This window comes from Lagopus leucura, unplaced genomic scaffold (genome assembly GCF_019238085.1).
Source record: "Lagopus leucura isolate 7727_CA_CO unplaced genomic scaffold, USGS_WTPT01 Super-Scaffold_100071, whole genome shotgun sequence".
NCBI lineage: Eukaryota > Metazoa > Chordata > Aves > Galliformes > Phasianidae > Lagopus > Lagopus leucura.
In genome coordinates, this window is record NW_024962313.1 from 44,334 (window position 1) to 71,182 (window position 26,849).

The 26,849-nt window shown below is 60.2% G+C and overlaps 6 protein-coding genes across 6 annotated transcripts; 3 read left to right on the forward strand and 3 right to left on the reverse strand.

The window, feature by feature from the left end:
* The first annotated feature begins 6 nt into the window (after window positions 1-6).
* LOC122188627 (coiled-coil domain-containing protein 157-like) lies at window positions 7-1,333 on the forward strand. The gene is made up of 3 exons (XM_042887072.1): window positions 7-251; window positions 686-747; window positions 831-1,333. The coding sequence occupies exons 1-3, from the start codon at window positions 87-89 to the stop codon at window positions 1,057-1,059; spliced, it is 456 nt and encodes a 151-aa protein (XP_042743006.1). The 5' UTR covers window positions 7-86; the 3' UTR covers window positions 1,060-1,333.
* Window positions 1,334-1,874: 541 nt separating this feature from the next.
* Window positions 1,875-5,620, reverse strand: RNF215 (ring finger protein 215). The gene is made up of 10 exons (XM_042887070.1): window positions 5,375-5,620; window positions 4,891-5,019; window positions 4,722-4,793; window positions 4,559-4,644; window positions 4,146-4,200; window positions 3,856-3,960; window positions 3,620-3,736; window positions 3,037-3,174; window positions 2,714-2,816; window positions 1,875-2,535 (listed from the first exon to the last, which is right to left on the reverse strand). The coding sequence occupies exons 1-10, from the start codon at window positions 5,618-5,620 to the stop codon at window positions 2,513-2,515; spliced, it is 1,074 nt and encodes a 357-aa protein (XP_042743004.1). The 3' UTR covers window positions 1,875-2,512.
* A 2,102-nt stretch (window positions 5,621-7,722) lies between these two features.
* Window positions 7,723-11,555, forward strand: SEC14L2 (SEC14 like lipid binding 2). Its single transcript, XM_042887025.1, has 12 exons — window positions 7,723-7,789; window positions 8,882-8,957; window positions 9,137-9,180; window positions 9,281-9,340; window positions 9,413-9,601; window positions 9,962-10,057; window positions 10,292-10,352; window positions 10,426-10,509; window positions 10,621-10,727; window positions 10,800-10,939; window positions 11,011-11,180; window positions 11,253-11,555. The coding sequence occupies exons 1-12, from the start codon at window positions 7,736-7,738 to the stop codon at window positions 11,402-11,404; spliced, it is 1,233 nt and encodes a 410-aa protein (XP_042742959.1). The 5' UTR covers window positions 7,723-7,735; the 3' UTR covers window positions 11,405-11,555.
* Window positions 11,556-11,951: 396 nt separating this feature from the next.
* On the forward strand, window positions 11,952-13,249 carry MTFP1 (mitochondrial fission process 1). Its single transcript, XM_042887043.1, has 4 exons — window positions 11,952-12,031; window positions 12,359-12,486; window positions 12,559-12,791; window positions 13,023-13,249. The coding sequence occupies exons 1-4, from the start codon at window positions 11,980-11,982 to the stop codon at window positions 13,093-13,095; spliced, it is 486 nt and encodes a 161-aa protein (XP_042742977.1). The 5' UTR covers window positions 11,952-11,979; the 3' UTR covers window positions 13,096-13,249.
* A 366-nt stretch (window positions 13,250-13,615) lies between these two features.
* Window positions 13,616-15,694, reverse strand: LOC122188583 (zona pellucida sperm-binding protein 3-like). The gene is made up of 8 exons (XM_042887008.1): window positions 15,646-15,694; window positions 15,239-15,424; window positions 14,828-15,008; window positions 14,646-14,757; window positions 14,410-14,492; window positions 14,181-14,275; window positions 14,029-14,106; window positions 13,616-13,925 (listed from the first exon to the last, which is right to left on the reverse strand). Exons 1-8 carry the CDS (start codon window positions 15,692-15,694, stop codon window positions 13,654-13,656), a joined length of 1,056 nt encoding a protein of 351 aa, XP_042742942.1. The 3' UTR covers window positions 13,616-13,653.
* A 709-nt stretch (window positions 15,695-16,403) lies between these two features.
* On the reverse strand, window positions 16,404-21,554 carry GAL3ST1 (galactose-3-O-sulfotransferase 1). Its single transcript, XM_042887024.1, has 3 exons — window positions 21,286-21,554; window positions 19,264-19,400; window positions 16,404-18,734 (listed from the first exon to the last, which is right to left on the reverse strand). The coding sequence occupies exons 2-3, from the start codon at window positions 19,389-19,391 to the stop codon at window positions 17,588-17,590; spliced, it is 1,275 nt and encodes a 424-aa protein (XP_042742958.1). The 5' UTR covers window positions 19,392-19,400; window positions 21,286-21,554; the 3' UTR covers window positions 16,404-17,587.
* Window positions 21,555-26,849: the final 5,295 nt, after the last annotated feature.

A 26,849-nucleotide genomic window follows, 5' to 3' on the forward strand; every position in this document is an offset into this window, starting at 1 on the left:
ACAGAAGAGCAAGTGGTCCCAGGCAGCAGGGACAGGCTCTGCTGCCAGCACCTCTGTGCTGGTAGTGTGTTGAGTTTGGGATTGACATGAAGTGCCATGTTTCATTTGCAGGCACTGGGAACATCACCGAAGACATGGAGAAGCAGCTGCAGGCCAACCACATCAGGATCGGTGTGCTGGAGCAGGAGAACACGAGGCTCATGGCTGCACTGGCCAAGGTGAAGGCAGCAGCTCAGCAGGGCGTGCTGCAGGTGAGCTGGGGGGCTGGCAGGATGGGGTACACTGTGTGCCCCAGGGCCACCCTGCAAACCCTGTCCCACAACCCCTGGCGATCAGTTCCTTGGCCGTGCACTTAAAGGAGGTAAAAAAAGAGGAAGGCTGTGGTGCTCCTTATGCAGCATTGCCTGTGGCTCCGGATCTGCTTCTCGTGGGGCTGAGCAGGACAAAGCCCAGCTCCCTGGTTCTGTGGTGTCTCTCCAGAGATCAGTCTGGTTGAACCAGCAGCAGTAATCTGCTTTGCTGAGGTGCCCGGGGCTGGTTCCCAGCTTCCTTACATCAGCCCTCGTGGCTGCTGTGCCTCCATTTCGCCACTACCTGCTCAGCAGTGAAATCCACCCACAGCAGAAGCCAAGATAAGCAATCACAGAGCCAAACACAGGAGTTTCACCTCCTCTCTCTTCCCCAGCACATCCCACAGACCCAGCTGTGGACTCAGCTCAGCACTCAACGCAGAGGGGAGGCTGCAGGGTGAGTGGGAGCACAGAGGACAGCACTGGGGGGGCTTCCACTTCTTACCCCCTTTCAACCTCTTCCACTTCTCCCCTCCACAGACTCCCAAGCAGCCAAGGCAGCGGAGATGGCACAGGATCACAAAGAGCCACCAGCAAGGCCTGGCAGCGATCTGTGGGCAGCCAGCAACATCAGCTGCTCCCAGCAGAACCTGCACGTGAGGCCAGAGCCTGCATCACGCTGCCAGCAAAGGGCCTGGCGCTGGCTCCCCACAAGCCCAGAGGGAGCAGCAGTACAACCAGAGCACACCACTTCTTGCACCGCAAATAGCTGCTTGGGTAACTGAGGAAGAGATGAAGCATTAATGAGCAGCACACAGCTAATCCCTTTATCCCTGCAGGACCTCGTTACCTGTTGCAAACATGAAGGTACATTCCCTTGGGAAACTCGGTCTGCCTGCCTGTTGTTCTGTGCCCAAGGAACAGTGTTGCTGAGTGGGTGTAACACTCATGGGCAGTGGTTCCACAGCATCTGGGAGGCTGAAAGAAGGCTTGGCTAACAGCCAGCCAGCAGCTGTTGCTTCGCCTTGTTTGCTGCAGGATGGTGGCCGCAATAAACCTGTCTGCGCAGCTTCCCCTGCTGGCCCTCTGTTGAGCAATGTGAAGTGCAGGGCAGTGGAGTGCATGGGTTGGGCTGCTGTGTTCCCCTCCTCCCACAACACAGCAGCCCCAGCACCACTGTATAGTGTTGGTGACTGGAGCGGGTTCAGGTACAAGCACTGTTGGCAGCAAGAGGACCAGCATTCAAGGAAGGAGGCCTGGGGGAAATTTTCAGCAGGCAGAGATGGCTCTGAACAACGAGCAGAGCAGGGCTGGCGGCATTCCTGGCTACTGGAGTTCAGCTGCCTGTAGCTCAGCTGCTGCTGCAATCCGTGGCACAGCTCTGATCCTGACCAACTCAGAAGCACCCACACAATGCCTAAGCACAGTGAGGCTCAGGGAGCTGTTCCCAGGAGGTGGCTACACAGCTTTGAAGAGAACTCACAGGCTTAACTTGCCAGCACGGGCTGCAGCCTAGAAAGCTCTCCTGCAGCAGAGAAAAGTGGTCAGCAGGGCCAAGGACCACACAACACAGGACACAGCAGCCTCTCTGAGCTCTGTATTTAATAGCAACGGCCACGAGTAGTGCTGCAGCTCCAGCTGCCACATGGAACAAGAGCCCTTGTGGGCTCACAGCGAGTCCCTGAGCACTCTGTGTTCAGCTAACTCATACTGTCCTTTCTAATAAGTTAGTATAAATAAGGTGGCCCATCCTCCCCCCCACCCCCACCCGTCCCTCAGCTATGGCAGAGCCCCAGGTGCAGGCGGGCTCCCAGCCTGGTGCAGCCACAGGCAAATAGAAAAGACTTAGAAAAAATGATGAGCAGGGAGAGGGAACAGCCAGACCTGCGCTCTTCCCTTCAGTACCTGCAGACTCCGCCGACAGCCTCAGTGGCCCCTCCCCAGTTATACCCACGAGTGCTTTCCCTGGCACCCATCCCCCAGCCATTTGGCTAATGCCCAGCCATGCCCCTGGCCCCTCTACTCACACCAAGCAGGGAGAACCCCCCAGAGTCTTCACTCTCCTAAGGGCCAGGCTCTGCCTGGTGCTGCAAAGGGCATGGCTGCACTGAGCCTTGCTCCAGTTCCAAGCACAGCTCACCCCACGCCTGCCCTGTTCTTCCCCAGCTCTTCCCAGAGCAGCCATGGGTCCGTCTGTCCCTGGAGCACGTCCGTTGGGCCGACTAGCTCTCTCCACAGCAGTTCCCTGCAAGGGAGAAGGATGAGGGGGTGTCACACAGGGATCACAAGAGCAGAGCAGCCTGTGGCTGGCACCACTTCCTCCCAGCCCTCGTCCTGGCATGAACACGCTCCCCAGAGAGTGAACTGGGGTGCAGGATGTGTGCGGATCCATCAGGATCCCCCAGTCCTAGAGCTGCTCTCACCTAGGATGTTATGCTTGCAGAGTGGGCAGGTCTGCTGCAGGAGGAGCCAGGGGTCCACACAGTCCCGGTGAAACTCGTGGGAACATGGCAGCACGCGCAGCCACTGCAGGGAGAGAAGCAGGTGGGACATGTGAGCCACGAGGAGCAGGCAATCTGCCCCCTGCCCGCAGAGGGGGGCAGCCCCCAACCACACGTCCCTCTCACGAGGACACCCCCGCCCTGATGAAGCACGAGAAGGCTCAGCCACCACAGAACAGAGCCAAGGGGTGGCGTTAGCACGCGTGGCCCCAAATCGTCACTGGGACCAACCCCACCAGTCTGACCTGGCTCTTGCTGAACTGGTCCAGGCACACGGCACAGCTGTCTATCTCGCAGGCCCGGCTCCGCAGCGCCTTGCCAGGATTGTACCGCCGGGTCTTCAGGGCCAACAGCCGCCGCCGAATGAGCTGCTTCAGGTCCAGCTGGAGACACAGAGCGGGAGGTGAGGCGAAATGAGCGGAGCGTAGAATCATGTCGGTTGGAAGAGATCCATTAGAACATCAAGTCCATCAACTAACACTACAGTTCCAACACTCAGCTATGTCCTTAAGTGCTATGCCACACATCCCTTAAATACCTACCAAATACTTTCAATATCTCCAAGAGATAGTGACTGCTGCCTCCCCGGGCAGCCCTTCCCACACCTAACCACCCTTTTTGTGAATAAATTTATCCTCGCATCCAACCTCAACCTCCCCTGGTGCAATCCGAGCCCGCTGCCTCACGTCCCATCTACACTTCACGTGAGAGAAAGAAACCGACGCCCTCCTTGCCGCAACCTCCTTTCAGGAAGTTGCAGAGAACAATGAGATCTCCCCTCATCCTCCTTTCCTCCAAACAAAACAGTCCCCTCTCCCCACGTCCCACCTCAGCATCCCGCTCCGACAGGCCTTGCCGTGACTGCCGCTGCGCCTGCACGATCACCCCCGTGCAGAGGAGCAGAGCGACGAGCAGGATGGTGTTCCACAGCTGCTGCAGGTACTTCTGCAGGAACAGCACCACCAGGCGCTCAGGGGGCGAGGGGGAGACCCTTGCTTCACCCCCAGCATCACCCCCAGCTGCGGTGACACCGAGGAGTGGCCATGGGGACACCTGTGACACACCTGGACCTGCGAGCTGTTCTCCCCGGTGCAGATGACACCCTGCCACTCGCCGTAGAGGCCCCCTCGGGACAGGCCACAGGTGGACCACAGGGTGAGCGTCACCCCCTGCAAGGCAGGACGCCGCGTCACCACAACAGCATGTTGCAGCACAGGAGGCAGGACTGAGAGACACCGGCAGCTCCAACAGCCCTTGCAGAGCTGGCTCCGGCTCCTTGCAGGTTTCCCCACTGCTGGGCATGGCCGTGCCTCTGTCCTCATACCCAAGCAGAGGAGATGGAGGACTTACATACCAGGTTCTCCAGCAGCACCGCCTGGTATGTGATCTTCGCTGTCGCCCGTAGTCCTCTATGAGCAAGAGGCACAAAGAGCATCAGCCACATGCAGCATCCCCAGCACCCAGCAGCCCTATTCCTGCTGGGCACTGAGGGAGGCCGCTCCTAAGACGTGTACAGGGACAGAGGGACACACAGAGGAAATGGCGGTGACATTTTCCACCCAGTCCTCTCAGCAACTACACAGAGATCACATCCCTGCTCCATGCCTGTTTCCCAATCAGTGAAGCCACCACAACTGCCCCTGCTCCCAAGCCAAGCTGAACGTGGCAGACACCTTCCGAGCCCCTTCTGCCTCCCCACATTGCACGAGTGCTGGCTGTGCTCTGCTGCCCACTGCACAAATCAGGCTGCTGCAAGGGAACGCTCACCGCAGCAGTGCTCCCAGCAGCCTGGTGACGTTGTCCGAGGATTGGATCACGATGACGGGCTTGGCAAGGAGCTGGGAGACATCCAGCTGCACCAGACAGAAAAGCAACAGCTGTGAGTGGGGCAGGTGCCCAGCGTGCTAGGAGGACTGCAGGGCTCTCCTACCTCTCGGATCGCATTCTGGTTCAGTGCCAGGATGAGCAGGGCTGAGGCCCCCAGCACCAGGGCTCGCTTCATCTGCAGGGACAGAAGGCTCAGCACAGCGGGCTGGCACTGCCCACATCCCTGCTGAGCGCCCCAGAAGGTGCCTGTGGGTTGCTGATGGAGCTCTCACCTTGCTGACCACAGCAGCAGTGAAGGACTCCTCCTTGGCACTGCGAGGGCTGTCTGCTGGCTCCTCACCCACGGGCACCACCCCGATCCAGCTGTCAGCAGCACCCAGCTCCGGCTCCGCATCCCCCACCTGGACACACGGACAGGTCAGGGACACACGGACAAGTCAGGGGCTGACGGCATTCCAAGGCAGCTGGGCAGCAGGCAGGGTGAGGGGACAGGGCTGGCAGCAGGGGAGCTGTGAGGGGGGCACACACAGGGGACGTGCCGACATCACACCCCCAGCCGCCCCCATCCAGCCCCCACACCGCCTCCCATGGCTCCAAACGCTCCCAGCGCTCCCCTATACGCCCCCAGTTCCCACCTTACCCCACCAACCCCAATCCCAGAGCTCACACGGGTCCCATCTCCCCGCGGTTCCAGCACTCCCCAGTTCCCCATATCGACCCCAAATACCTTCCCACACCCCACCTCCCCCAGCTCACCAACACCAGCCGCCCCCCGATCTCCTCTTCCCGCGGCTCCCCGCTGCCCGGCCCGCTCCCTCCTCCCAGCAGGGCCCCGTGCAGCGTGTAGGAGCCGCCGGGACCCGCCGCCGTCCCGTCGCCGTCCCCGGCCGCGTCCCCCGGCCCCGACACGGCCACTTCCACGTGGGCGGAGGCCGCCGGTCCCGGCCCGGCCCGGCTCAGCGCCAGCAGCGGCGCCAGCAGAGCGGCACGCAGCGCCGCCATGGCTGCACGGAGCCGCCGCACAGCGCCCCCATGAGGAGGGGAGGTCCAAAGGGAGGGATGGAGGATGAGTGCTTTCGGAGAGGGGGGAGGGGAAAAGAGGATGGGATGAGGACGAAGAGGGAAAGTGGAGGGGGAGGAAGCTCTGCTCTTCTTCCACGCTTTTAACTCAGCTGTTAAACACGACCGGGCTCAGTGCTGACATCGCATGCTCTCTGCTCCTTACTGAACGACAGGCTGGGATGGAGTAATGGAAATGAGGGGGAGACTGGGATGGGGGTTGAGAAGGGAAAGAGAACGTGAAGGGGAAATGGGAAGGATTTGGGATGGGAAGGATAAAGTAGAAAGTGGAATGGATGGGGATGAAGTTGCTGATGGGTAGTGGAAAAATGTGCATGGAATTGGATGGAGATGGAGATGAGAGAGAGGCATCGGTACCAGCTGTGGGATGGAGATTAATCTGGGTGCAGGGACAGGTACTGGGACTGGGATGTGATTGGGAATCACCACAGGGAGCAGGGAAGTGACAGGGACCAAACCCACCACTGGCACTGGTAGAGCACCAAGCATGGGGACAAGGCTGAAGGGACAGTGGGCCCCCATCCATGTCCCCTCGACATGTCACCACATACACACGTCCAGGCACACACGTGTAATGCTGGCACAGCATTCCCCAACCCCTTGCGACCCAAGCTAGGAAGTCTGCGGGGCTGTGCCAGAGGCAGTGGCATTGAGAACATCTGTGGAGATCACAGCAGCTCCCAGCCCAAGGGACAAGGGTCCTCGAGCCTGTGGGACATCCCTGATTCCTCAGGATACACACAGCCCTCCTGGGAACACAAGCATCACTCCTGCCCACAGATACCTGCACAACCCCTGCACCCCATTCCCCTGGTGCCTCCATCTGTCCCTGGCCCCAGTCTCTTATCCCTGTTTTCCATTCCCTGTCCCCAGCTCCTGTTCCTATCTATTGCCTTTCACATCTCCCACCCCTGCTCTCTGTACCCTTTCCCCTACCCCATCTCGCAGCCTTGTCCCCACCTCTGTCCCCTTCTCCACCTCTTGTCTCTGCCCCCATTTGTGTCACCCGCCTCTGTCCCATCTCCCTACCTTGTCTCTTGTTCCTATCTTCTCTCCCTGGTGCTCTGACCCCAGTCCCTAATCTCAGTCCTCCCCTGTGCCTGAGACTTGTCTGTATTCCTGCTTCTTTTTATAACCCCACCTTTCTACCCTGACCCATTTCTAATCCCCATCTCTGTCTCCTGTTCCCATCTGTCCCTTGTCCCAATGCCTCTCCATGTCCAACCTCTGTCCTCCATCTCATCTGTCTCTTTCCCCACCTCCCACACTGACCCCACCTTTACCTGCTCCATCCTCTTCCCCGTCCCCATCTCTGCCCCCTGTTCCCATCTGTCCCCTGTCCCAGTGCCCATCCATGTCCCCACCTCCTGTCGGCTGCCCCAATGCCCATCCTTGTCTCTATCTCTGTCCTGCCCCATCTCCTACCCTGTCTGCATCTGTCCCATCTCCACCTCTCCCCTGCTACATCTCCCACCCCTGCCCCCATCTCCTTTCCCCTCCTCCATCTCTATCCCACCTTCGCCTGTCCCCTGCCCCAGTGCCCACCCCCATCCCTACTCCTGTCTCCATTTCCCACCCTGTCCCCACCAGTCCCTACCCCATCTCCTATCCCCTGCCCCTATTGCCGTCCCATCTCCACCTACCCCCTACTCCAGAGCCCATCCCCATCCCCGTCTCCTGCCCCCATCTCCCAGCATGTCACGACCTCTGTCCCATCTCCACCTGTCCCAGTGTCCCAATGCCCACCCTTGTGTGCATCTCCCACCCTGTCCCCACCACTCCCTACCCCATCTCCTATCCCCTGCCCCCATCCCTTTCCCATCTCCACCTGTCCCCATCCCCATCCCCATCCCCTGCCCCATCACCCACCCCGTCCCAGCCGCACACCGGGCCGTACCCGTGCGGCCACCCGTGCCGGGCACAGTCCAAGGCCGGCACCGGGTGCTGGAGGCGGCACAGGGCGGAGCCGCCTCGCCCAGCTCCATCCCGGCCGCCCTTAAGAGGCGGCGCCGGGGGCGCGGGGCCGGCGCCGGCACCATGAGCGGCCGCGTCGGGGAGCTGAGCCCGCGGCAGGCGGAGGCGCTGGCGCAGGTGAGACCGGCACCGGGGGGACGGCGGCGCGGGGCGCTCTGATGCGCCCACCTCGGCCATGGGGTCCGCGGGGACCCCCGGGCTGCACGGCGCCGGGACCGGGGTCTCATCACCTCCGGAACCCGGCAGCAGAGGGATGCGGGACGCGGATCCGCGGGACACGGGGAGGCCCGATGACACAGCTTTGCTTCCCCCTGCACGGCGAGCATCCCAAGGGCTCTGCTTGCACCCCGTTCCCAGCACGGAGCTCGGCACCCGGAGGTCCCGCGGGACGGCGATACCGCTGGATGTGCGCCGTGCCTCCCTCCGCCCCACGACGCTTCCATCCTGCAAAAACGTGGCGTGGGGGAACGTCTCCCTGCCTGGGAAGGCATTGCTGCAGGGTGGAGGGCGCCCAGCCGAAATGGTGGCTGTCACCTGCTGGGGGACACCCGGTGGCTTTGCTTCGTCCCACCTGCAGCAGCCATGCTGGGGTTTATTGGTCTCTGTGGGCATCGATCACGGAGGGTACGACAGTGGCTGCGCTATCTTATCGCCGAACTGCGGCCCGCGGGCGATGACCTGGGCGGGTACGGCACGGTGCTCAGTTGGGTTTGGGACGGGACACTGCGTGGTTGCAACCCTGATGCAAAGAGCTGTGAAACCTGTCCCCTCCCACCCGCCCGCGACCGTGTTGTTTTCCTCTGGGTGAGGGAGTTAATCCCGGGTTTAATTACACCTAAATTCAGGCGGGGATAATCCGGTCAGCCTCGTTACGGGCTGGTACGGTGCATGGGGGGATTTACACCGCCTGCCCCAGGGCAGCATCCCTGCTCAATGCCGACCTCGGCGGTGCCCGAGGCATGTGCGACGACCGCGTGGTGCACAGCCCGGAGCTCGGAGCGCCGCGCAGGGGGCAGAGGGCTGACGCCTCGCTTTGGAGGGCACGGGCTGGCTGCCTTACACGAGGGTACCGGTCTGGGGACCCTCCCGCAGCAGGCAGGGGAGCAGAGACTGCTCTGTGCTGCCGGCTGCCCCGGGGACAAACTTCAGGTTTTGGGCACAAGGCCACATCCCCAGCCCCGCTGACGGTGGTGCCCCTTCTCCCCGCAGTTTCGAGAGAACATCAAAGACGTGCTCCCTTCGCTGCCCTTGCAGGACGATCATTTTCTCTTGAAATGGCTCCGAGGTAAGCCCGGGGGGCGCGGTGGGGCTGGGACATCCCGTGGGGGCTGCGGGCACCACGCCGAGGTGCTGCCCTCACCTGGACTTTAGCAAGCTGGCAGCGGGGCAGAGGGCGGCAGGTTCAGCGGCGATGTCCCGGCTGCGCCCCGCGCGGGCTGAGCTCCACTCTCTGCTCTTTTGCAGCACGCAGCTTCGACCTGCCCAAGTCAGAGGCCATGCTCCGCAAGGTGAGGGGGTCCCCGTGCTGGGGGAGCCCGGCCGAGGGACTGGGGTGTCCTTGAGACCCCGTGTGCCCTCACCCCGACTCGCTCTGCCCTGCCTTCACAGCACGTGGAGGTCCGCAAACGCATGGATGCTGACAACATCATTGCATGGGAGGCACCTGAGGTGGGGGTCCTTGGCCCGTGGTGGGTGTCCCCAGCCTGAGGTGGGCGTCCCCAACTGATGGTGCTCCCGCAGGTGATCAGGAAGTACATGGCTGGAGGCATGTGTGGATATGACCGGGAGGGCAGCCCTGTCTGGTACGATATCATCGGGCCGCTGGACCCCAAGGGGCTGCTCTTCTCTGCCTCCAAGCAGGACCTGCTCAAGAACAAGTTCCGTGACTGTGAGCTGCTGCGGCAGGAATGCGAGAAGCAGAGCCAGAAGGTGGGCGCCTGCGTGGCTGTCCCCACACATCCATATCCCCACCAAACCCACAAGACCACCCCTTCCCTTCATGCACTGTCATCAGCCCTGCTTTATGCCAGCTGCACAAGTTCCTGCCCGTCCCACCAAACAGTCCCTGCTGCCACCTGTGTCCCTGTCCCAGCACCACACCTTTTTCCTGCACTGATGCTCTAGAGGAAGCACTGGGCCCGCTGTGGGTAAAAGGGGCTGGCACTGGGCTGCCCTCTGCCCCAGGGGTGGCAATGACCAGGAACAGGTGGCAGGAAGGACTTGGCAGTGGCTGGTGCTTCTTGGTCTATAAACTCATCGTCCCACCTGACGGCTCTGTCCCTGTCCCAGCTGGGCAAGAAGATTGAGATGGTGATGATGGTCTACGACTGCGAGGGCCTGGGCTTGAAGCACCTCTGGAAGCCAGCAGTGGAGGCGTATGGTGAGGTGAGGCTTGGAGGGACCACAGTGGCCACTGAGGTCAGAACTTCATCCCTTGCTGGGCTGCAGGGTGACCCAGGGACTGGCTGCGACTCAGGTCCCAGGCCTCACTGCAGTTTGGGCAGGTGCATGGGGCCTCTGTTTAGGGTCGTCACCTGTGCAAAGCCTGTGCAGATGGGGCTGCCCCAGGGGGTGCTTGGGGCAAGAGGGTGTGGATGCAAAGCTCTCTCCATCCCACAGCTCCTGGCGATGTTCGAGGAGAATTACCCCGAGTCCCTGAAGCGCCTGTTCATCGTGAAGGGTGAGCAAGGTGTGGGCGTGCAGCTGGGCATCATGCTGGGATGGCTGCCCTGACACCCAGCTCTGCTCACCAGCTCCCAAGATCTTCCCGGTGGCCTACAACCTGGTCAAGCACTTCCTGAGCGAGGACACTCGCAAGAAAGTCATGGTGCTGGGATGTGAGTGGGGCTGCAGTAACCCTCACCCTGCCCATGCAGCCTTGGGGTCCCCACCTCAGGCTGAGGTCCCCGCTGGGACTCAGCCCCTCTGAACGCCCCGCTATCCCACAGCCAACTGGAAGGAGGTCCTGCAGAAGTACATCGACCCCTCGCAGATCCCAGTGGAGTATGGGGGCACACTGACAGACCCTGATGGGAACCCCAAGTGCCCCAGCAAGGTGAGGAGCGGTCCCTGCAGTGTGAGGGCTATGGGATGGCCGTGCCCTGTGCCCAAAACTATCCCTTTACAGATCAACTACGGAGGAGAAGTGCCAAAGCAGTACTATGTGAGGGATCAGCTGGCACAGCGCTACGAGCACACAGCGATGGTCAACAGGGGTTCATCCCACCAGGTGGAATACGAGATCCTCGCCCCCGGCTGCGTGCTCAGGTGAGGGGGGTCCGTGCTATGAGGATGAGGATATTGAGGCAGGCGGCGGTGACCCCGGGTCTCTCTGGCAGGTGGCAGTTTAATTCAGAAGGGGCCGACGTGGGCTTTGGGGTGTACCTGAAGACGAAGGTCGGGGAGCGGCAGCGGGCAGGCGACATGACCGAGGTGCTCCCCACCCAGCGCTACAACTCACACATGGTGCCTGAGGACGGCTCCCTCACCTGCTCCACGCCTGGCATCTGTGAGTGGCCCCTCGTCCCCACCCCCGTGGTCTGTCCCAGCGCCCTGACCTCCCCCACCCCTGGTCCTGCAGACGTCCTGCGCTTTGACAACACCTACAGCTACATCCATGCCAAGAAGGTGAACTACAGCGTGGAGGTGCTGCTGCCTGACGCCACCTCAGCCCAGCAGATCCAACAGCTCGGGGACAAGCTGGGCGAGGTGGCCCTGGAGCACAGCCTGTGATGGCAGCACGGAGGATGGAAGAAGGGGGGCTGGTGCCCCATGGCTCAGGGACCCAGGGGGCTGTGCCCGGGGTTGTTGGCCCCTCTGTGCCTTATGTGGCCCTCAGCAGTGGGGCTGGGTGTGGTGGCGGCAGTAAAGAGATGGACAGTGACGTGGCTTGGCTGTTTGTTGTCCTTCCATCCCATCCCCAGGCCCTGCTTCCCCTCATCACTGGACCCTATTCCTCCCCTCAGCCTCGTACCCAGACCCCGTTGTCCCTCTCAGCCCCATGCCCCAGGCTCAGCTGCCTGCCTCAGCCCTTATGTAGGCCTTCAGTCCCACATCAGGCCCCCGCGCCCTCCCCTGCCGTGTGCCCACAAGCCCCGCATGCCGGCTGCGCATCCCACCCACGTGGCGGCTGCGGTCGGGTCACGTGCTGCCCGGCTTTGACTCCCCCGCCTCCATCTTAGAGCCGGGCAAGGGGGCGTGGCTAGGTGGGCGTGGCTAAGGACGGTGTGCGGAAGGAGGAGGCGGAGTCTGATATGGTGACGTAAAATGGGGGCGGGGCTTCGAGCGGGCACGGGCGGGAGCGCGCCATGGGGGCGGAGGAGCCCGACCTCTACCGGGACACGTGGGTCCGCTACCTGGGTGAGCTGCGGCACCGGGGCTGGCATCGGGAACCGCGCAGTGGGGCTGGCACGGGGAACCCGGTATCGACCATAGCAGCGAGCACTGAGTACCGACGCTGCCAGAGCTCTCGGTACCGGCGCTGGCTCCGGATGCCGGTACCGGGCGTCGGCTCTGCCACTCCCCGAGCTCCGGAACGCTCCGTCCCCGCGTTCCTGTCCCGTTAAACCCCCTGGGCCGGACCCTGCCCTCTGCCATCACCTTTCCCCCCGCTATCCCAACGCTGGGATCAAGGTGACCCTCGGGGTTGGGGTGACGCCGCCTCCTTGTCGCCTGCTGCCCCCCCAGGCTACGCCAACGAGGTGGGCGAGTCCTTCCGTCCCATCGTCCCGGTAGCAGCCGTGTGGGCCAGCTATGGGGTGGCCACAGCCTACGTGACAGCCGATGCCATCGACAAGGGCAGGAAAGCTGCGGCGGTGAGTGGCCCCCCCTGCAGCCCCCGCATCCCCACGTGCCCCCATCCCACACCCGCTCTGCTCTCCCAACAGACCCACGCTCAGGACCCCGGCAGGGCACGGCGGGTGGGGGTGGCAGTGGCAGATACCTTCGTGTGGCAGAGTCTGGCCTCGGTGGCCATCCCAGGCTTCACCATCAACCGCCTGTGTGCCGCCTCGCTGGCCCTGCTGGCCTCCCTCACCCGCTGGCCTCTGCCTGTCCGAAAGTGGGCCACCACCGCACTGGGGCTGGCTGCCATCCCTGTCATCATCACCCCCATCGACAGGTGAGAGTCACAGGAACGAGTGGGGATAGCCACAGTGATCCCCGCTGCAGTCCAGGAGAGGTGGCGTGGAGTGAGCTTGGGACACGTCCCTGCAGTGGGGATGGAGGAGCCAAAGGGGATTAGCAGGCACTGGGGATTAGTGGGGTGACACTGGGGACAGCAGGAGGGTGGATGGGGCACATTGCAAAGGGACCCTGAGATGACAGTGAGGGGCCTGTCACCTTGCCGTAGGTCTGTGGATTTCCTGATGGATTCCAGCATCCGCAAGCTGTATGGCACCGAGGAGCCCCCGTCTGCACCTTGAATCACAGCGCCATGCAGAGCTGGGAGGGGAAACTGAAGCACACTGCTGGCTTGGGGCACTGCAGCCCCTGCACTGTGAACCCATACTCAGGTTTTGGCCACAGAGTGGCTGCATGCACCCTGCACCTGGTCCAAATAAACTATTTCAAACGTTACCTGCTGCGGGTGGTGTTTGGGTATCAGGAGGGGACACAGCAACAGCTCCCTAAGGAGGACACCAGGCTGGGTAGTGTGTCCTGCCCCAGTGCTCAGCACCCTCCAGGAAGCCCCATCCTTGGGTGCTGCAAGGTTCCTACACCCTCAGCCCACCACCCCCATGCAGGGTAGGGCTCCTTGCAGTGCCTGGGACAGGCAGCCCAACCCCAAAAGCACTCATGTCCTGCAGGATACAGCCTTACCACTGCATCCCAGGCCTCCCCAGCCTGCTGGGCACAGCACCAGCTGTCACATTGTCCTGCCTGGAGGCTACATGCCCCATACCACCCCCAAGAGGAGATGGAGGGGGAAACAAAGAACTCACATATTTAAAGAAAAGTGACTTTTTATTACAGAGAACATCTCACAGCGCTCCCAGCTCCAGGCTGCGGTACTCCATCCTGCTCTGTTCACGTTTCTCCTCCTCCCGGGTGACCAGAGCTCCCACCACAGCCTGCAGCTCAGCCTGGAAGGGACACTGCCTCCTCGGGGGTCGTCGGACAGGCCGTGCTCCCCGCAGCCTCCACGCAGCCAGACCCAACCCCAGCAAACTGCCCACAATGACAGCCACCACCACAATGCTGCCCACCAGGGCCAGCCCAGCCAGCAGCAGCTTCTTCACCGTGCGGCACGGTGCTGCAGGACGAAGCAGTTAGTGGGGTTGGGGCATGGGGAGCCCAGCTCCCATGCAGTCAGTCGATTTGGGGTCATGGGGAGAAGCTCAGGGTCGTTTGCTCACCTTCAAACCACGGCTCCAGCTCCCGCACCAGCAGTGGGCCTGCTGTCTCCCAGTGGAGCATCCCTTCTCCTGGGAACTCTGTGAGGATGCGCACCCTACAGCTCCACTGTGTCCGCAGCCCTCCCCACCCAGCACAGCCCCCAGCGATGTACCTGGCTGCTCTCCAAGCCCGGTGTCACCAGGGGGACACTGAGTGTCACAGCAATCACACACAGTGTTCCGGGAGGGATCCTCTGCATTTTGCCACCTGGGAGGGAAGGCCAGATCTGGGGATCTGTAGGTCCCCAGCTTCTACCCCAAGATACACGTGGCACCATGCATGTGGTTGGAGATTCCTTTGGGTCTCAACTCCTCCCAGTAGGGTCCTTTGGTCGAACTCACCTGGCTGTGGTGTCGTTGTAGAAGCAGGACATCGGGCTGTGCCTCCTGGCACCCCATGCTGACAGCAGGCAGTGCACGTAGACCTGCCAAGACAGCAGCCATCCTCACTGCCACCTCTATGGCCTCCCTGGGGCAATGACCACCCCACTGGGAAGCAGGAGCTGCTGGGGACAGGGGCACAATGCCCACGGAGCGACAACTAGCTGGGGAGACCCAGGTCTCCACCACAACCTCACCTCCTCCTCAGGCTCAGCCTCCAGCAGAGGGGCCAGGATGGAGAGCTGGAGGACAGACATCCCTCTCTGCTGCTGGATGGACACACTGCCCAGCCGTGAGCCATGCAGACACCTGAAGAGACCCAAGGACAAGTTGGGGACATTCTCAGGCTGACCCCAGCACCTCTTTCCCCACCACTGACCCATGGCTGTTCACCACCATGTAGCTCTTCCTGGGGTGAGCCTGCTGCCCTGATCCCATCCCATAGCACTGCTCCACCAAGATCCTGGGGGACACGTCGGGGCTGGCATCCACCCTGGCCTCCAGGTGCAGCACAGCACTGCGGCTGAGCACCAACGGCCTCTTCGTGGCACCGGGGTCCCCTGGAGGAGAAGGAAAGGAAGGTTCAGGACAGCATCCTGCTGCAGATGGGACATAGAATTTGGCTCAGAGCACCAACCATAGGGGTCTTTGCCTCCAGCACTCCCCAGGTTTTGGAGCTTCCACATAAGAGAGCTCTCATCCCCTGCTAGATGGCTGCCAGGCTCCATCTTCTGGTCTCATCCCCCCTTCCCCCCAACTTAGCACTTAACACACAACACAGAGCACTCACCATCCAGCAGCCTTAAGGTAAACTTCACAGGGGGCTCCTCCGAGCAGGGCTGAGCACACAGCCCACCAGGTGGGGTGGCAACAGCAGGCGCCAGGGCCACAGTTTGTGTCCCCACACCCAGGGAGACCCTCAGAGCGACTGCTGTGTGACCAGAAGTTGCTGGAGCAGCTGGAGCCGTGGTGGCCTCTGCAACGAGGTGAGAGATTGACTGGCAGGGCTGGGGATGGGGTGGCTGTGCCAAAGCTATGCTAGGGACATGCAGCTCCTCAGGTGTCCCTGGAGCTCATGGAGAGGAAGTAGCCTGGGGACACATGGAGCTCACAGAGCTCCCCTCCACCAGCAGAACGCTGGGAACCAGCAGCAGGTCACCCACTCCCCACCTCCCCCCTACAACCAGCCCTGCTCACCTGCCGCTCCCAGCACAGCCCCACTCAGCAGCACCCAAAACAGCCTCATCCTCAGAGAGCAGCAGCACAACCCCAGCCCTGCAGGCCTTTAAGTAGCAGGTGGCTGCAAACTGCCCTCACCTGGAGCTGCTTGGTTTTTGTTTTGGTTTGCTTTGATTGTTGTTGTGGTTTTTCTTTTTTTTTTTTGGAGGGGGTGGAGGAGGAAAGGGAAAGGGATTTGCTTGATGTTCTCTGCAGTAAAATTTCACACAGTCCTGATTGCTCCATTTAGTTTTGTTCCCACCACGTGCTTCTGCTCCTGCACTCCGTTTGGTGTCATCACCTTGTCGTGGTGTTAATGGTGCCGCATGGTTTGGTCCCACAGTCTGTCCTGGTGCTCCCATGGATGCTCTTTGTCCCACTGGACAATACAGGTCCCACCATATGGTCTCAGTGCCATGTATGATCTCAGCCCTACCATCCCACCCTTGTCCCACTCCCCACCGTACCAACCTTCCGCCCTGTGGCACCCACACAGCTCCATTAAGCACTCCTGCACTGCAGAAGTGCAGCTACTGGGACAAGAGGTTCTCCTATGGGCAAGAGGGTTCTAAGTCAGGCCTGGGGACCTGGAGAAGGCCATGAAGATCCATGGAAGCCTCCTTGCAGCCCCCAAGTGTCCGCTCCCTGTCCATCCCTGTGAGCATCTTTGGGTCTTGCCAATTCAGTGACACCCCACAGCTACATCCAGTCCCCATAGAGAAGAACAAAGACCAACGGAGACCAGCTGGACCATTGGTGTATTAAAAACTGCCAAATATACAATACAATTATCTTACAAAAGTAGAATTGTTTTTTTTTTTTTTTTTTTTTTTTGGTCATTGTTTTATTGCTTGCCTTCACAAACAGCAGAACATGAACACACAGAAGGTAGCAGAGCTGGGCTCCCCGCTGCTGCCCCAGGCAGGTGACAACCTGCTGTCACCCCTGCAGCCGCACGGTGCCATGGCCTGGGCCACTCTTGGCTTTGCCCCATGCCATTGTCATCCAGCCCAGCCTGAACACCCGAGGGCTCCCTGTGCTCCCCATTGGGGCTGTCCCCACCACCAGCTCTGCCCAGTCTGTCGCCACGCTGCACCCAGTCTGCTCCTGCCTTGTCCCTGTGTGTCACTCACCCCAGGTGCTGGCACTGTGGGCTCCATGCCTGCTCCCCACACCAGTTCTCACCAGACCTCGTGGTCCTACCAGAGTGTCCCCAGGAGGGATCAGCACCACGAGGTCTTCTAACTGGGAAAACAGCATGCTGGGGGGACCTGCTGCCACGGGGTGCTGCGGGGACACGCTGGGGACCACTGCTGGCACAGGCTTTGGGGTGGTTTTGATGCTCTCCAAACTCAAGCATGGACAATGCTTAGAAACCTGACGGGGCTCACTGGGGGACCAACAGCCACAGGTTCACTGAGGACCCATGGGCTGGGGAAGCCCAAGCAGCATGGTTGGTATGATGGGCTCAGACAGGGAGCCCAAAGTCTGGGATGGAAGGATAGGGAGTGGTGAAAGCAGCCCTTTGGGTGTGAGTCAGTGTGAGCTCCAAAACCACTGCAGGTCCCTGGCCCCATGCTCCATGGGTCCCACTGCTGTCTGACCCACTGTGCACTTCCAGAGATGTGGTGGTGGATGTCCGTCACTGCAACAGGAACACTGGGGCCCTGCCCTTCATGTACCATCTCTGGCATTTCCACATGGAAAGAAGAAGTGGATCCTGTTGGGAAAAACCTCAAACCCCCAAGCAACCCATACAGCCTGTGTCCTCCAAACTGGGTCCCCACGTCACCTCTGCCACTCTTGGGTGCCCGGGGGTTGGCTGGGGACCCACCATGGTGTCCTGCTCGTGTCTAAACCAAAGACACATGAAGGAAGGAAGACATGAGCCGCCAGCTCTCCTGCAGGGCACCTGCTGCTCCTACCACTTGAGGAAGTCCCGCACGCGGCTCCACAGCTTGGTGATCCACAGATTGACCCCAAGGTCCGTCAGGTACTGGATCTCAGGCGTCAGCATCTTGCGGCACAGCTTCTGGTGCTTCTTGTTGATCTTCTTCTTCAAGTTGTAGCCCAGGATGGATTTCTCCCCCAGCGGCTGCCAGGGCTGCATGGACGACTCCTGGATGGCGCTGGCGTCCACGGCGTGCCCCCCATCAATGCAGATGCTCTTCATCTTCTCATTCTCCCGCTGCAGCTCAGCCACGTCTTTGGCCATCCGCTCCCTCCCGTAGGCCTCCACTTTCCGCCAAAATGTGGCATTGAAATATCGGTAGAGCTTGGCATCAATGAGGTTCCAAGCAGTCGCCTTGTCGTAGAGCTCAGGCGTCAGCCGGGACACGGTGGAACCCTTGCGAGCGTTGAGCTTGAAGTAGAGGATATCCTCCAGCTGCCAGCACAGCAGCTCCTTCAGCAGCACCAGGGACTCGTCGAAGTACTCCAGCAGCATGACCAGGTGGAAGCGCTGCTCTATCTCCCGGATGCGCTGCTCCACCAGCGGGCTGTCGGCGTTCATGTTGTTGTCGTAGCCCAGATCGAAGAAGAGGAGGTTTTGGAGGTAGTGAGCGTTGAATCCGTTCGGGTCGTAGTAATGCCAGGGGTCCCGCAAGAACTCGGCCAGCTTGTCCTCCCCTGGCAGCTTCCAGGTGAGGGGGATGATGCGCCCGAAGTAGTGGAAAGAGGACTCAAAGAGGTAGGCAGGGTCCCTCAGCACCGTCACAAAGGTGGTGTCCGCCGGCAGGAGCTTGCGCACCTCCTCGTAGTGGAAGCGCATGTGGTTGCAGATGATGTTGAAGCACATTCCGGGGCGGTAGTGCTGCACCTGGCTCCGCTCGAAGAAGGAAGGGTAGTAGAAGTCATTGCGGCCGTTGGGGAAGGCGAATTTGAGGCGGTGCTTCTCCCCGAAGCGGAAGAGGATGTTGAGGATGGTGCTGCTGGCTGTCTTGTGGGTTTTCATGAACATGATGTCCAGCTTGGGCCGGCAGCTGGCTCCCGAAGCGCCGAGCGTGCTGTTGGCTGTCACTGGCCCCTTGGCTTGCAGCTGGGAGGAAGAGCAGGAGGCGACGGGGATCCTGGTGGGGAGGAGAGAGAGGGCAGCGGTGAGCAGAGACATAACGGCATGGTATGGCTGTCAGAGGCAGCAGAACAAACAAGCCCCGTGCTACGTGAGATGCACAGAGCTGGTAATGGATGCTCCAGGATTGAGTGACTTCGGGCAGCTCCATTAAGCTGCAGAGTTGATCCTCGCTAACGCCGTTGTATTGCAGTGCAGGAGAACAGGAGAAAGAAGCTTACAGAATGCCTATACACAGAGCTGTTTTATAAATGGGATAAAGTTAATGTCCTCCATAGACATGCTGCTCTCATTCCTGGGGAAACAGCCGTCACTTGAGCCCTGCTGAGTGCTGGGTTTGGAGGGGATGGGTAGCAAAGAGCATGACACCCAACTGTACCCATTGTACACCCCAAGGCAAGCACCCCCAGCCTCCCCAGGAACCTTCCCATCACACAGACAGCACCAGGTGTGTCATGTGAGGACAGTGACATCCCAGGGCAAAGCCACCAGGGTCAGCCTGGGTGACACGGGGTCCCCACACTCACTCTGTCATGCTGACTTGCAGCGGGGGCACGGCGTAGGAGTAGAGCAGCAGCATGAAGCTGGTCAGGAGGGTCCCCAGGATGAGCCCCTTGCACATGGACCTCCAGGGCTTCCCATGTGGATGCAGCATTGTGGTCACCTGCAAGGGGCAGAGGAGATACAGCTGTCAGCAATGCAGGTGGTAAGGGATGGGGAGCATGGGGAGCAAAGCTTATGGAAGACAAATAATGAGAAACAAAGCATGAGGAGCATCACAGGAGGCTTTTAGGGGCTAGGAAGTGGAGAACCAGTGCCAGGCTCATCCTTGGCCAAGAGGGATTTGCAGCCAAGGTGCCGCAGCTCTGCCTGTGCTGCACTCTTCCCTGTGCTGCAAAAACCAAAAGCAATTCCCTTTACAAAGGCAAAACCTGGAAAGTTGAGGTGGGAGGAACAGGAGACTGCTCTGCTCCAATGCTAGCAAACATTGGGGATGGAGACAACTTGGCACTGAGCACTGGAGGTCCTGATCCGTGCTTCTGGGCTGCATGAGAGCTGGGGCTGGCTAGACCTGCCTGCAGCACACACACACACACACACACACATCCATACACACTCGTGCAGGCACGCACAGGGGCACACACACACACCCTGCGTGTGCTCATCTCTGCCTGTCACGCGTGCAGACATCGCACACCTCTCACGCATTCCTGCCTGCACGCCAGGCCACACACAGCTGTGTGTGCACGCAGACACGGAGCTCACACGCACTCAAGGACGCGGCTGTAGGTGCACGCACACCTCCAGGCAAGGGCACAGACACCCGCAGCGCTGCAGACAAGGACACATTTGCATGCATATCCCCCCCCCTCCCCCTCTCCCCCCAGCACCGCGCACCGCGGCTGGGCTGCCCAGGTGCCGCATTGCAGCAGGGCTCTGCTCCCAGCAGGACGCGCAGAGGCGTCCATAGGGACAGCGGCCGGGCCGCCCTACCCGCCTTCCATACGGCCTCCATCCGTCCTTCGCACCCTTGGGCCGCCCTCCGGATAACGCGACGCAAACACCCGCTGCGGTTCCAGCAGGCTGGCACGTACAGCGACCAGCAAAGACCTCCAGGGGGTTTTTAAAGAGAAAAACCACGCGGAAACGCTACCGGGCCCCCGGCGTCGTTTCGCCCCGCTGTGCACGAAGCCTCCCCGCAGCGCTTGGCTCCGTCCTCCGCCTGCATCTCTCCTGCCCTGTCCCGGCGGAGGGCAGCGAGCCACGCCGCAGCTGAGATTTCCATCTCGATGAATAATGGATGGAAAGCGTAACCAGACGCCGGGCACGGCTCGCCCTCACCGACCTCTTCCGAGCCGAGTGCTGCTCCTTGGGCTTTCCGAGCGGCAGGAATGATGGCAAGAGCACGGCCGAGCCTCCCGCAGCATCCCCATGGCTGCCGGCACCCGGCCCCGCTGGCAGGGATGCCGAGGGGATGCTGAGCTCCACCCGGGCCGCCTCTGGCGGGGTGTTCCTTGCAAACAGTTCCCAGCCCAGTTACTCTATTGACTTTGCCTTAAATGAGTGGCTTAATTATTAATAGCTCGGCAGGAGAAATGCAGAAGTGGAGGCTTTGTCCTGGGGCTCCCGTCGCAGCGGAGCGGCTGCTGGCGCCGGCTCTCATCCGTTGGGTGGAAAGTCCCACCGCAGCCGGCAGCCGCAGTGCGAAGTCGCGGCCGTGCCAGCCATGGCCCCCGGCACATCCACGTCCCAGCCCCGGCCCCGCATCCCCACGGGTCCGATGCTCCCCGCAGCAGCCATCCCCCTGATTTTCCCTTATGGGCACCGACCCCTTCGCGAGCTGAATTTTAGGGAACAGCACACAAGGCACCACCGCCTCCAGCCCCCGGCGGCTCTGGCTCAGGCTCTCCTCACCCTATGCCCATCACGGGCACGCTCCTCCCATCCCCCATGCCTTGGCATCTCATGCCACGGTCGCCGGCGCCCACCCTCCCCTCACCTCCCGCGACCCCCCCCTTGTCAGGCCCCGCGTCCTCAGCCCCCATCACCTCTTCCTTTGCTCCAGCTGCTCCCTGCAGTCTGTCCTTCTCCTCTCCTGGGCTGGCCGGGGCGTGGGGCAGTGCTGCTCCGACATGGAACAGGCTCTCCCCAAGCAGCCTGCGGCAGCTGCCCCGACCCTACGCCATCCCCTAAACGGCAGCTCCAGCTCACCCGACCCGGTGGGGATGGAGAAGCCGAATAAGAAGGATCTCCTTCCCCAGAGCTGCCGGTTCGAGGCGTGGAGCGAGGCTCCCGCTGCCACCCCGAGCGCCGTCTCTCCTCCGTCTCTCCACCCACCGCCGGAGCACAGAGGGCTCATTCACCCCGCTGCCACCCCGCGCGCACAACAACGGGGCCGTTTGTCTCCATCTGCGCCACCGCCATCAACGGGGACATTGTGGCCGAGTGCCCCGGCTGGCTGCAGCCAGAGCTGACCCTGCCCAGGCCCGGCCTGGTGCTGCCAACCCGGCACCCCCGATTATGGGGTCGGGATGAGGGGGGAAGGGGGGTTCCTGGGGTTGGTGGGGCTGGGGGATGCTGGAGCACCTTGCTCTGTAAGCATCAAGGAGAGGTCGAACACAGCGAGTGCTGGCAGTACTCACTCAGTGACTCTTGCAGCTTTTTGGCCCCCAGCACGTAGGGATGGTGGCTGTTTCTTCTCAGGGGCATCTCCTCCCTGTGCAGCTCCATGGGAAGAGCTCTTCCGTATGGGAGCGGCTCCAGCCTGGGTGTTCTCTCCACTGGAGCTGCCTGCCCTCCCCTTCCCCTTGTTGCCTGCCATCTCTCGCTGGCTTTTATGGCCCCACAATAGCAATGCCCATGCTCTCTGCTCTCCAGTACATCACTTGCCACGGGACAGGGAAGGCAAGTGTTCAGATGGGCACCCAGAAGGGCACCCAGGGGAGCCAGGATCTCTCCTGCTTTCTGGGGTGTTCTCTGTTTGGTGGGAGCCAGCCTCCCTTTGCCATCAGCGCATGGCGGGTCAGAGGCCACGCACCCCACGTCTCCTGTGATCCATGGCAATGTCAGCAGAGCTGTGAGGAAGCTGGTGAGCAGCGTTTCCGTCCCACATCACCCCACCAGCAGCCACAGAAGGGATCATTGTGCACCGGATGCAGCCCTGGCTCCTTCCCACCAGCCGGGGCTCTGCATCCCTCACGCCAATGGAGTGCAGACAATGCAAAGCCGCTGCCCCATCACAGCCATTGCATTGAGCCCAGCAACAAGAAAAGCAAGAATGGTTTTCATCGCAGCAAGAAGAGGAGTGGAGAACCATCCCCTGCTCCCAGGTGTGATGGAGGCACTGGCTGTGGGGCATGCAGGTCCCTGCTCTCCTGGGACACAGCTCATGGTGTCCCCAGCTGCTATGAGGGATGAGGGAATCTGTGTATGCAACCTCAGGATCTTCAAAATAAAAGCCTGAGCCTGTGCCAGCCATCCTGGCCTCCATAGCCAGAGGAGAGAAATGAGTGCATCCACAGGTAGATTGAGATGGCACACTACAGCTGGGGAACAAGTGTCCCCTAAAAACCCCATGAGATGGCACAGCCTTCTTTGGGGCACAGGAGAAGAGCATGTCTTGGGGAGGCCTGGGCGGGGACAGGACCAAGTTTCTCCCTTGATGAGTTGGTTCAGGGCACCGAGCAGCCCAGAGAGGTTCCTTTGACTTCCACCTGGCTGCCCCACACAGCAAAACTTCCTCTGGGGAAAGCAGGGTCCGTGCCAGGTTGGTGGCAGCACCCAGCTCCAGTCTGATGCATTCCCCACTGCGCCCAGCCCCGACTGGATTTGTGCCAGTGATTTATCACCCATCTCTCCACCCGAGGCACATCTGTCACAGCAGATGCTCTACGTGAAGCACACATGGCACTGGATTAAATCATGCACCTGTTTCCGGATGTGTTGCCTTTCCATCCCTGTCCCCAGTGCTTCCTATCATGGATGGGTCCCAGTGCCATCTGGCAGCTTTCTGAGCCAGATCTCAGCCAGGAGAAAGAGCCCTGGCCCTTCTCACGTCCCACTCCTCTTCTGAAGCTCTCTGCTCTCCCTTCTGCCTGCTGGGTTTCCCTGTCTGCAGGATTTTCACCCAGAGGAACACAGCACCCAATAGCCGTGGATGGGACGTGGCAGTGCTGCTCACTCCCATCCGCATGGCGATGCTCACAGCCGTGGGACACAACCAAAGCAATCCGTGTGTGTGATATCAAGCTCTCACAGCCCTCTTTTAGGAATTCTCTTTTAGGAATGACACTGAATTCACCCCGAACCCAATGCAGTATAGCAGTGGGGTGGGAAGAGGCCCTGTGTGTGCACTCACCTTGCCGTGGATTGCAGCTCCAGGATGGCACTGCCACTGCCTCAGGGTGCTCTCATCACTGCTCCCCATCCACCACCAACTGCTGGGGAAGCACCTGCTGGAACAGGGAACAGAGAGGGCTCCACTCGAACACGGATGGACAAATATGGGGAAACACAGCTTTACGGCCCATCTGTGACTGGGGAGTGCTGCCAGTGATGGTGAAGAAGGAAGAGGTGGCAGCTTGCTGGGCACACAACCAGGCCGTGGTCTCTTCTGTCCCCACAGCAGCCCCACGTCACCTCATTCTGTAACAAGGCGTGCTGCAAAGGCCCCGGGAGGCAGCACAGCCAAACATCAGCCCCTGACAGAACACAGCCTCCGCTCCCCAGACCCTCCATAACCCTCACAGGTACCCGGCTCTGATCTCCATAATGGGCCAGGAAGCACAGAACACAGATGTCATAGGGGAACACGTGCTCCTCTGCCTCCCTCCCCAGGCCTCGGCACCACACAGCAGCGCAGGGCTGTCCCCCCTGCCTGGTGGCACACGGGAGGCACCTTGCGAGGCCTCGGGATGGCAGCTGTGCTGGGTGCGGGGTCACAGGGCAGCCTGGGCCAGGGAGGTGCTGCAGAGGGGGACTGAGTGAGCCCAGGTGTTGTTGGGTGGGGGGAGAATGGGAGGGAGAAGGGGAGAGAAGGAGAGGGGAGAGGTGAATAGGGGAAGGAGAGGAGGGAGGAGAAAAAGAAGAAGGAAAGGAGAAAAAGGAATCACAGAATCCTAGAATCACAGGGTTGGAAAGGACCTACCAGATCATCCAGTCCAACTGCCCTCCCCTTACCACCGCTACCACAAGCACTAAGCCACATCTCGCAGCTCCTCATCCTCTTGAGCACTGCCAGGGATGGCGACTCCACCACCTCCCTGTGCAGCCATTCCAGCACCTGACCACCCCCTGAGAGAAACAGTTCTTCCTTGTGTCCAACCTAAGCCTCCTCTGGTACAACACCCCCAGGTCCCTTTTCTCTTCACTCTCATCCAGCCACTCGTCCCCAAGCCTATAGCACTGCATGGGGGTTGTTGTGTCCAAAGTGCAGGACCCAGCACTTGGCCTTGTTGAACCTCATCCCTTTCACCTCAGCCCAGCGATCCACTTATCCAGATCCCTCTGAAGGGCCTCCCTACCCCCAAGGCACACCACACCACCTCCCAGCTTGGTGTCATCTGCAGACTTACTGAGGGTGCCCTCAGTGCCCTCATCTAGGTCATCAATAAAGATATTAAACAAGATGGCCCCAGTGCCGAGCCTTGGGGACACCACTTGAAACGGGTCACCAGCTGGACTCCACTCCCCGGATCCACCTTGTAAATGGGAGTCACATCAGCGAGCCTCCAATCCTCTGGGATCCCTTCAGATAACCAGGAGCACTGATAGATGGTGGAGAGCGGCTCGGCAATCACCTTCTCCAGCTCCTTCAGCACACTGGGGTGGAGCCCATCCAGCCCCATGGATTTGTGACAGCCCAGACGGAGGAGGAGCCCTCTAACCATCTCCACCTGAATCACCGGGTCTGTATTCTGCACAGCATCCCAGACTTCCGGATCAGGGTGTAAAGCACCCTGAGGATAACTGATCTGCCTATTGCAGGCAGATATAAGGAAGGAGTTGAGGACCTCAGCCTACTCTTTATCCTCAGTGGTCACATTCCCCGCTGCATCAAGTAAAGGATGGAAATTCTCCTTGGCTCTTATCTTTGATATATTTGTAGAAGGGTTTCTTATTCTCTTTTACTGCAGTGGCCAGTCTGAGTTCAATTGGGCTTTTGCCCTCATAACTTCTTCCCCGCATACCTTAGCAACTTCCTTGTAACCTCCCCAGGTAACCTGTCCCTTCTTCCAGAGGACACAGACTCTCTTCCAGAGTCTCAACAGTAGTTCCCTGTTTATCCACACCAGTCATCTCCCCCTACAGCTCGCCTTACAGCACTCAGGGACAGGCTGTTCTTGTGCCTTTAAGATTTCCATCTTGAGGAGCATCCAGGCTTCCTGGACCCCTTTACCCTTGAGAAGCAACTCCCAAGGGACCCGCGCATCCCGAACAGTCAAAGCCCGCCCTCTAGAAGTTCAAGGCAGCAGTTTTGCCAAGTCACCCTTCTGACATCTCCAAGAACAGAGAATTCCACAGTTTCATGGTCACTGTGCTCAAGACAGTTCCCAACTTTCCCATCTCCCACCAGTCCTTCTCCATTAGCGAACAGCAGGTCTAGCAGGGCACCACCCCGGTAGGCTCTCCTACCAGCTGTGTAAGGAAGCTATCTTCTATGCACTCAAAAAAACCCTTGGGCTGCCTCCTCTGTGCTGTATTGTATTTCCAACACGTAGCAGGGAAATTGAAGTCTCCCATGAGCGCGAGTGCTGGCAATCGTGTGTCTTCTGCGAGCTGCTCACAGAATGCCTCATCCATCCCTTCATCCTGATTAGGTGCTCTGTAGCAGACCCCCACCAAGATGTTGTCCCTACAGAGCTCCCCCCCGATCCTTACCTACAGACAGTTGAGAACTTATCGTTCCCAACCCCAAACTCTTCAACATCAAAACAGTCTTTCACAGAATCACAGAACATAGAAGGCCACACCACCACCCTTCCTTCTTCATCTATCTCTTCTGCAGAGCTTGTAGCCATCCATCACAGCACTCCAGTCGTGGCAGTGGTCCCACCATGTTTCGGTAATAGCAGCAAGGTCACAGCCCGATGCACAAAGGCTTCCAGCTCCTCCAGCTTGTTGCCTATGCTGGGTGCATTGGTGTAGATGCACTTCAGCCAAGCCACCTGCCTCACCCCCAGCTCAAGCATCGTTCCCCTGGGCTCATCTCTTTTTGTTTTGTCCCCTTCCCCCACTGTAGCTAGTTTAAAGCTCTTCCAATAAGCCCTGCTAGCTCCTGCACTAGGATTTGTTGCCCCCTGTGAGATATGTGGGTTCCATTGACAGACAACAGGCCAAGGGCCAAGTAAACTGCCCCCCAAGTAAAGAACCCAAAGTTTCTGGCTCAGCACCCGCCTCTGAGCCATTTATTCATTGCTTGTGCTTTCCAAGCCCGCTCCGTGTCCCTCACTGCTCCTGAAGGCATAGAACAAAAAACCACTTGAGCTCCGGCCCCTTGAACTAAACGCCCCGAACCCCTGAAATCTCTTTTTGTCATCTGTAGGCTCCTGTGGGCGATTTCATCACTTGCCCACCTGAACTACAAGCAGTGGAAAATAATCAGTGGACCTAA